The sequence below is a fragment of the Microtus ochrogaster genome, chromosome 2 (assembly GCF_000317375.1).
Source record: "Microtus ochrogaster isolate Prairie Vole_2 chromosome 2, MicOch1.0, whole genome shotgun sequence".
Lineage (NCBI taxonomy): Eukaryota > Metazoa > Chordata > Mammalia > Rodentia > Cricetidae > Microtus > Microtus ochrogaster.
The window spans coordinates 38,694,952-38,704,602 of record NC_022010.1 but is presented as its reverse complement, the minus strand read 5'-3'; the positions used below and the strand labels follow the sequence as shown (position 1 = coordinate 38,704,602).

The 9,651-nt window shown below is 38.7% G+C and overlaps 1 protein-coding gene across 3 annotated transcripts in view; it reads left to right on the top strand.

The window, feature by feature from the left end:
• Atp13a4 (ATPase 13A4) overlaps positions 1 to 9,651 on the top strand; it is a 134,959-nt gene that overhangs the window by 110,720 nt on the left and 14,588 nt on the right. For all 3 annotated transcript variants that reach the window (XM_026786287.1, XM_026786292.1, XM_005344791.2), the window contains 3 exons: positions 5,201 to 5,372; positions 6,196 to 6,389; positions 7,413 to 7,501. In XM_026786287.1, the coding sequence (XP_026642088.1) occupies positions 5,201 to 5,372; positions 6,196 to 6,389; positions 7,413 to 7,501 (455 nt within the window). The remainder of the gene's footprint in view (positions 1 to 5,200; positions 5,373 to 6,195; positions 6,390 to 7,412; positions 7,502 to 9,651) is intronic.

Genomic DNA, 9,651 nt, shown 5'->3' with positions numbered 1-9,651 from the left:
CTCTCTCTCTCTCTCTCTCTCTCTCTCTCTCTCTCTCTCTCTCTCTCTTTTTATAAAAACTGAGAATTTGAATTACGTTTTCTCTAGCATTGTACATATTGAATTTCTTTGAGACCAGGCTGTGCTATATAATCCAGTCTGCCTTCAAATTTGTGATTTTTCTGTCTCAAACTCCAAGTCTGGGGAAGATAAGAGTGCATGCCTCCATGGCTGGTTTAATATTGTTTCATAAATTCTTTTCCTTTCCTTTGATAACTGTTTGTAAATTTCATTACATTTTTTTAAAAATATACCTATAACATAAAAATTTTCATTTAAGCATATTATCATGAAATACTAATTGCATTAAAAATTCTGTGCCACCTCCATCACTACTGTACCCAAACAGATACCTTACCCATGGAGCAAGAACTCCCAACTCTCTCTTCCAATCTGGGGTAATTTCTCTACTTTTTATTTGCACTAATTTGCATAATCCACATATTTTATATACATGAAGACATATAATTTTTTCCTTTGTTTCTGTTTCCTTCACTTACATTTTGCATCATGGATCAGAACTTCATTCCGTATTGTAGATAAATATTATGTTATTCAGTGAATATATATTCCCTGATTATGTATGTATGTATGTATTCACATTTTTTTCTGTTACTCTGGTGATGGAGTTAAGTTGCTTCCTCCTCTTGTCTGTTGTGGACAGTGTTGCAATGGATATTTGCATAAATAACCTGCTTGAGCTTTTTTCAGTTTTATAAGTAATAAAATAGAATTTCTGTATTATATGACTGTTACATATTTAACTCTTCAAGCAAACACTAAACCATTTTCCTAGAGACTGTACCATTTTAAAATTTTCATTAGCAATGAAAGATAGTTCTCATTTCTAAGCAGCCTCAACAATAACTAAGTATTTAATTTTGAAAAAAATAATTTTATCTATAGTTCAATGATATTTTAATTTTTTGAAAATTTTATATATGATTACTATATTGACATAATTTATGCCCCTCTTTTCCTTGTCTCAACTCTTCTATGCTACCTGCACTCCTCAAATTCATGACCTCTACTTATTATTGTTACATATATAAATTCAGCCTGACCTATCATGATTTGATTTGAATTTCTCAGCTTGACTACAAAAGGATAAAATGGTTTCTCCTATTATACATACTGTCTTTTGACCTTAAAAATTTAAAGTGTATTTTATTTAGACATAGAGAGAATGTGTGTGTGTGTGTGTGTGTGTGTGTGTGTGTGTGTGTACACGTGTGCACATGATACACACACAGAAGCCAGAGAACAGCTTGTGAAAGTCAGTATTTCCCTTCACCATCTGGGTCCCAGTAACTGAACTGAGGTTTTCTGAGTTGAGCAAGTCCCTTTACCTGCTGAACCATTTTTCCATTTCTCACTATTTTTATATTTTCTTTCGTGAACTAAGGTTTTGATATGTAGCCCAGGATGTCCTCAACTTGAAGAATCAGGAGTCTTTCTCTATTCCCTCTTCTTTTCTCTCTTGAGACAGGGTCTGCAACCCGAAGCTTACTTTTTGACTAGGCCTACTTGTGATCTGCTCGACTCTGCCTCTCAGTGCAGGATTTACAGCATGCATAGCCATGCCCAGCTGTTTATATGAGTGCTAAGGATTTGAACCCACTCCATCTTGTTTTAACATCTAGTTCTCTTACACATCGAAGTAGCTCCTTACTCCTGTAATGATTCTTTTGACATCACTTATTGTATTTCCTGTGGCATCATGTCTTTTGACTTAATAATTTCTTTAGTTTTGTTGACAGTCTATTTCATTTTAACTATTGTTTTCCTTATTTTTGTTCACATTTTTTTTAAAAAATAGTTCTTTTTTTAAATAACAATGTTTTCATGTGTTTTTATCTTATATGTATGGCTGTTGCCCCCATAAATATCTGTGCACCTTGTGTGTGCAGTGCCTTCAGATGCCAGAAGAGGGTATCTGATCCCCAGGAGCTAGAGTTACATGTGGTTGTGAGCCACCATGTGGCTGGTGGGTATTGAACTTGACAAGGATAGGCAATGCTCTTAACCACCGAGCCATCTTTCCAGACCCTTCAATTAGGTTTTAGCAATATTTGCAACAACTATTAGAAAGTCTTTGAATATAAAATTTAATGTGTGTGATTTTTTTTTTTTTGGTTTTTGGTTTTTGGTTTTTTGAGACAGGGTTTCTCTGTGGTTTGGGAGCCTGTCCTGGAAATAGCTCTTGTAGACCAGATGGTCTCAAACTCACAGAGATCTGCCTGTCTCTGCCTCCCAAGTGCTGGGATTAAAGGTGTGTGCCACCACCTCCCGGCCAATGTGTGTGATTCTTCAGTGGTGATTTCTTTTAGTTCATTTTGTTCTGAGCCTTATTGTGTATGTAGTAACTTTGGGTACAAAATTAACCTCCTTTTCTAGGTTTGATAGTTTTGTTTTGCTATTGGTTGAAAACTATAGTCATCAATTTATTACTGAGCTTTTCAAATTGCATTTGCAATGTCATATCTCTGTAATGAGTAGTCATCCAAAGTTCTTCTGTAACATTGGGGCACCCATCTTCAGCCTACTAGCCCATAGTATCAAGCAGACTTTTCCATGAAGCAGGAAACTTCAAAGACAGTTCTGCCTCTATTAGCAGTTTGTCAGTCACTTTCTTCTGTGTCCTGCAGAATGTTTGGCACACTCTTTGATAAATCAGGAACCTGAAGGACCATCTCACCTTTAGGCAAATTCAGCAGTCATTTCTCTGTGGGTTCTGCATGAACAGTTCATCAAGCAGTCCAGGCAACAGCAGTTTCTTGCCCAAATGGTTAACTAGCTCCATAAGGAGCCTCTTTGATGCCAATCTTCCTCTTGAAATAAACTGATGCTGCCAGGAGCAGATGTGTCTTACTGTCATGAAAAGTCCCAAGTTCTTAAAACATTTTACATGCCATATTCTGTAGTCTTTGAAAGATATGAAGAATGCCTATCTGAAATATATATCTATATATCTAGAAAATCTAACTAACATGTCTACAAGGTTGACTATTATAGATGATTATCTATTAACCTGTATTTCTTAATTATGCATTATATTTCTAAATGAGCTGTACAAACACAATACTTCAATCAAGATCAGAAATACATGTACATGTGCCAAAATTGACCTTAAATTTGTATCAATAAACTAAGATCTATATCAATGCAAAGTATTTATCTCTATATCATATCCCCCTTTAAATGTAAACAAATATTTATAAACAATATTTGGGAATATGGGCATAGTTCTTCTCCAAACTGATTCCTGCTTTTTATTGGGCAAAGTAATTTTGGGGGGTGTTCAAAGTGACCTTTCAGAAGGTCTTGGTCCATCAAACCACATTAGTCTAGAAGCAATTTCACAGGTTCTCATCTTCTGTGGAAACAAAAGAAGAATCTCTTTTCCAAAGCAACTTATCCTTAGATCCATATTTTGAAATCAAGATAGCTTTAAGATATATATTTTGGTTACTTATCTCCTTCACAGTCAAAAAATTCAAAGAAAACACAGTAATATATATAATCCAGACTCTCTGTGTATTTTCCATCTTTACATGGCTTATTTTTTTGCCCCTTTTAATCCATGACTGTATTCTATTTCTTTAAAGACTTTGTTTTTTAAACCATTTACTTCTCTTCATAACTCTCTATACTATTTTTATTTTTCTCTTCCAAGCTTACGTACATTTATCCAACACCCATTTAGAGATCTCTTTTATCTGGATTTGTCTTTATTGCATATCTGTTATTATTTTCTGACCAGAGCACTTCTTAAAATGCTAAGTGCTTCTTAAGAATCTAAGCTGTGGCATTGCTAAGGCATATATGGCACTGACTGCTTGTCCCACCCAGTCCAGCATGGTGGAGCTGTTTGCTGCCTCTGAGAGCCAAATACATTGCCCCATTTTTAGGCACACAGCTGCTCTATGTTGCCATCAAGCAAACTGTAGCACTTTGGTTACAAACCCCATTTAAATGCTCGGTCTCCCGAAAGAGCCAGAGGTTGCACAGGCAGCATGGGCCAGAAAGCTGCAGTTTCAAAACAGCTTAGCTTTTTCTGCTAGCGCTGAATCAGGAAAACCTCTCTTAAAGGAACCATGCCTCTGCTTGCTTCTAGCAAGCAGAGCCCACCCAAGAAAATGCCACTACCAAACCATGCTTAACTCTGTTCTTTTGTGTCTAGGATTCCTTTTGAAGCTCTCTCAGATTTTTACGTGGATTTTAGTTGGCTATATGAGCATCCATTTGTGTCCCTGTCCCATTGTAGTCATCTGCTACCTCCCACTTGCACAGTTTTTCTGGCTCCTCTTTGGCAAAAATCCTAGCATTATTTTTAGTGTGTGGGGGGGACTGGGTTGTGATACAGAGGTCCTGTTTAGGACTGAGCACCCTATAGTCTCTTATTCTCTGCTTTGATCAGTTATAGGTGTCAGTGTGTTAATCACCATCTGCTGCAAGTAGAAGCTTCTCAGATCAAGGGTTGACAGGTGCATTAATCATACCACTCTTACCATTAAGAATGCAACACTTCCACCCACTGAGACAGCATGCCTGATCTAATGGGAGCTCACCAAAGCCAGCTGGACTGGGACTGAACGAGCATGTGATCAAACCGGACTCTCTGAATGTGGCTGACAATGGGGGCTGACTGAGAAGCCAATGATAATGGCACTGGGATTTGTTTCTACTGCATGTACTGGCTTTTTGGGATCCTAGTCTGTTTGGATGCACACCTTTTTAGACCTGGATGGAGGGGGGGAGGGTCTTGGACTTCCCACAGGGCAGGGTACCCTGCCCTCTCTTAGGACTAGAGGGTGAGGGTGAGTGGGGGAACAGGAGGAAAATGGGAGGAGGGGAGGAAGTAGAAATTTTGAATGATATTATTTACAAATCAATAAAAAATAAAAACGAAGTCAGGATGACCCTCAAATGGGCAATGTGAGTGGGGGAGGGGAAAGCCAAAAAATGAAAAATGTGAACTGTTATATTTGCTAACTCTATTTTTATGTAAGTTATTAACCTGCTGAAAATATCAAGTTCCCATCTGTATAGTAAGGAAAATTATTACTTTACAGACATGCATATAAAGATCGTGAGAGAGAAAAAAAGAATGCAACGCTTTCCTGCTCTCACACATGCAAACTCTGGATTTCTTTTGTAGTGAATCTGAATGGTGCCAATCCCAAGCTAGTGCCTTTCAGGCCTGCAGGGCGGCTGATCTCCCCACCTCTGCTGCTCTCAGTTATCCTCAACATCCTTCTCAGTTTGGCTATGCACATCGTGGGCTTCGTCCTCGTGCAGAAACAGCCGTGGTACCTCATGGAGCTGCACAGGTATCAGCGTGGCCACTAATCCAGCTCCTTGAAGCCTGATTTCGGTCAAACATCATCTGGCCCACCTGAAGGGAGGCAACTGGTCTTCATCAGACAGTGATTTTAGTGCCTTTAAGTCCTTTCAGAAAGTTTTCAATAACCATCTGTCTTTTTTGTCACACATCTTTGGCTGCGTTGTTTAATAATGAGGGTGGCAAGGGATTATATAACTTTCCTGTTTGCCCCAGTTTAAGGAGCCCAGTTTAAGCCATGTCTGGTGAAATGATCAAAATCTCTCCCAAGCCTCGTACATTTATCCAACACTGTGACCCATTTAGAGATCTTTTTTTAATCTGGATTTGTGTTTATTGCATATCTGTAATTATTTTCTGACCAGAAGTGCTTCTTAAGATGCTAAGTACGTCTTAAGAATCTAAGCTGCAGCATTGAGAGGGTATATATGGCACTGCCTGCTTGCCCTGTCCAGTCCAGCATGGCAGAGCTGTTTCAAAACTGCTCCTGTTCAATGATTAGTATGTGTCACCTTATGTATTACTAAGGGAAGAATCACAATTTACTCATCTTCCCCTACCCCCATATCCTTAACATATATGATGGATGCACAGATTACTGAACAAGTAGACAGTTGAACCTGCCTATGTATCAATTTCCCTATTCAAACATACAAAATTATGCATCTATCTGTCTTTATTTTTTTTTTATTTTTGTGTCTCCTTTTCCACAATGGAGACAACTATGAAAAATTTGCTATCTGTTTGCATGGTGACCCACAGATGCAAATATGTTTTGAGGATTCCATTGGCTCTTTTGGTTTCCTTTGTAGTGCCTGCCCAACGAGAAATGAAAGCATCTTAGCTATAACCACGTCTCCACATGTTCCCGAGAAAACCAGAAGTAACAGCACCTTTGCTAGTTTTGAGAATACTACTATATGGTTTCTGGGAACAATCAACTGTATCATCGTGGCCCTTGTGTTCTCTAAGGGCAAACCGTTCAGGCAGCCCACCTATACAAACTGTGAGTAACACTGCGTGGAAACAGGGGGATTGTTGGTTTGACCATCGCTGATCATTAGCACAGGCATGCTCAGGTCACTCATGAATCAACGGCACAGCTGAGTCTCAGCTAGAGTTCCAGTCCAGAACTCCGAAAAATGCAGCGACCTCATTCCCCTGCCTCTCTCCATCAAAGGACAGCTTTCTCTTCTCAGCCCAGTGCTCCACCGGAAGTTGTCTTTAGTGATTTCTCTTGGGATAAGTCTAAGTTGGGAAGATCAGTGTAAAGACTAGTCTTTACTTGTCATTGTCTGTTGGGTATTCCTCCTGGGGACATGAGAAGGGTCACAGCCCTCAACTGGAACAGCATCATATGGTAGCAGAATGGGAATAGGTCCGACCTGGGGAACCTGCCTCATCACACAGCATTGCGAACCCTCTTAGCTGGAGTAGTTTGGGGCAGAGAGGTTGTTAAGGAGAAGTGTGTGCCCAAGTTAGTTTTGGAGACATATATTTATATAATTGGTACTAATTGTTACAATTTGGGAGCACAAGTTGAAGGATTCATACCCTCCTACAAAATTGTACCAAGAAAATGATTCTACCTCTTCCCTCATTGGAACGAAGAAGTAGTTGAATGTTCTCCTTTATATAATCACAATTTAAAATTTCATGTATTTATGGCATTCCTGGTTTTCCAGAAATGGATTTGAGGCAGATGACTTGTATTTAAGGCAGTTACTTGAATGTCTTTAAAGCACTCATCGAAAGGGCATTTTATCATTGCAAGTCTCTATATATTTACCACCTGTACTAATTGGAACATAACATACATATAAAAAAGATCCCCCATCAAGGACATGCATAGAAATTATGGCGGTGAGACCCACTGCAATAGAAATGAGTGCTTTCCTTCGTGATGCTGTATTTGGATGCAGAAGTCAAGTAAATGTAATCAGCATTAACCTAGAATCTATCAGTCAACAGACGTAATGCTTCAAAGAGCAACTTCTCAAAATGATAGCTTGTGTTCTTGTTTCCTCAGATATATTTGTCCTTGTGCTGATTTTACAGATGGGCCTATGTCTTTTCATTCTATTTGCGGATATTCCAGACTTGCATAGGCGTTTGGACGTAAGTGTCTTCTCTGGAATTATTATATTTTTGTCACTGGCTTTTGAAAGCGGGTCACTGTTGGAACTGACATGGGCTACTGACACTGGCTATGTACTCTGGAACTGGCAGAGTTTTAAAATAATGATCAACTGTATCTAGTTTTAATTTAAGCTAATAAGAAAATAAAATTTCATCAAGTGTTGATTTGAAGACTAAAGACAGCCTTGTAAAGAATATGCGCCCACCTTTCATTGAAAACAAAAACCCCTGAGAGACTGGTAAAAAAAAATATCTACACATATATTTTCCTTTTCAAACGCCATTTAAAGAAATTTTGCCCGCAACCATCTTTAGGTTCATTCTCAAATTTGTACTCAATTCTCAAATCATGTTTTTCTCTATGTTAGTAGTTATATCTGAAAAGATGTTTTTCAAAGAAACTTGCTCCTCTGTTTCAAGCGTTCTCTTACATTTAAAAAAAATGTAACTGAGACAACTTTGAAATCCTACAAGATACTATATTCTTACCTACTCACGTTAGGAAAAGCACATATAAACCTGTTACAGATAGGTTGGCCCTCTGCAATGATAAAGGAGGGGATGTTTTTGTTTGGGAAGGGCTTGTGTGGAGCCCCTGACAGTGGTGTTACAAAAGATACTGAAAAGAGACATTGTTCAGTTTAAAACCAAGCCCTCTTATCACATAAATATGGGTCTAGTCTCGAAAATGTGGAATATTCAGGCAAGGAAAATTATGACATTCTATGCTATCCTTCCATCTTTTAAAATTTATGTATTGTAAATGGGTTTTGCTTCAAATTTATGAAGTTTTTATGAATTGAATCATGTTGCTTCACAACCCAGATTTTTTTAAAAAGCAAGAAATACATTCACATGGTTTAAATTTTATTTAAATGTAAATACAGTAAAACATCCTTTCTAACCTAGCTTCTGTCTGAAGGCAATGTATGGTATCAGGTTTGTTTTTTTTTTTATATTTTCACACTTTATTTTCTACAGCTGCAGAGAAGTACACGTATTTCTTATGTGTGCGAATCTTCTCCCACATTTTTACACAATGGTAACAAACAAACTCATTTGTCAGTATTCTGAGATGTTGATATCAAATTGGAATGTGTCATGCAAGAAATTCACTGTAGAAGGTATCTGTGGAGGAAAGGGTAGCAGGCAGGGAAGGTAAGGAGAGGTGTCACACAACCTTGAAGGTATCTGTGGAGGAAAGGGTAGCAGGCAGGGAAGGTAAGGAGAGGTGTCACACAACCTTGAAGGTATCTGTGGAGGAAAGGGTAGCAGGCAGGGAAGGTAAGGAGAGGTGTCACACAACCTTGAAGGTCAAAGCCATGAAGTGGAGGGGGAGGGCAAGCAAGAGGGCTCCAGAGAAGAGTTTCGGTCTAGAGCGACTGAAGGATTAAGTCAAGATTGTCCATCGGGAATGGCCAGCATCTTTCAGGAATGAGTCTCATGAGAAGCCATGCTGTCCTCTTTGACAGGTCTTACTAGCCCATGGGAAGGACAGCAATGGAATCAAAATTGTGGTAGATTTGGAGTATTGGGTTTGGGGCTGCCAATATTTATCTTCCCAACAGCGGGAGATCTGAGTGGAACATTTTCATAGCTGTGTGTATTTATCTTCCCATCAGCAGGAGAGCTGGGGGGAATATTTCCATGGCTGCTACAACCACACACACACAGCCCCGTGACTTATTGTTTTCATGTAACCGTGCATTTAGGTAATTGTGTCATACTAGCTCATAAGCCTTCTCCGTTACTTTTAGTGATAGCATAATATTTTGTTACATAGGTATGTGCATTATATTTCATGGTATAGATTGTGTATCCTTATGTGCAGTCCCTTATTAATTAAGATGTAACTGTTTCTATGCTGGTACCTTACAAAGACACAGCAAAAGAACTATGCACACATCTTTTTAGTCATGTACAAGAATATGTCAGGAGTAAATTCCTTCAAATAATAATTTTGAAAACATTGTTCTCCCTAAGATTGCATTAGCTTTTACTCCCATCAGCATATGAGACATTGCATATGGCATATAATACACAGCAAAGTATACTTGGCTAATCCACGCACCCCATTTATCCATCCATCCATCCACCCATCCTCCCACCCACCCATCCACCCACCCACT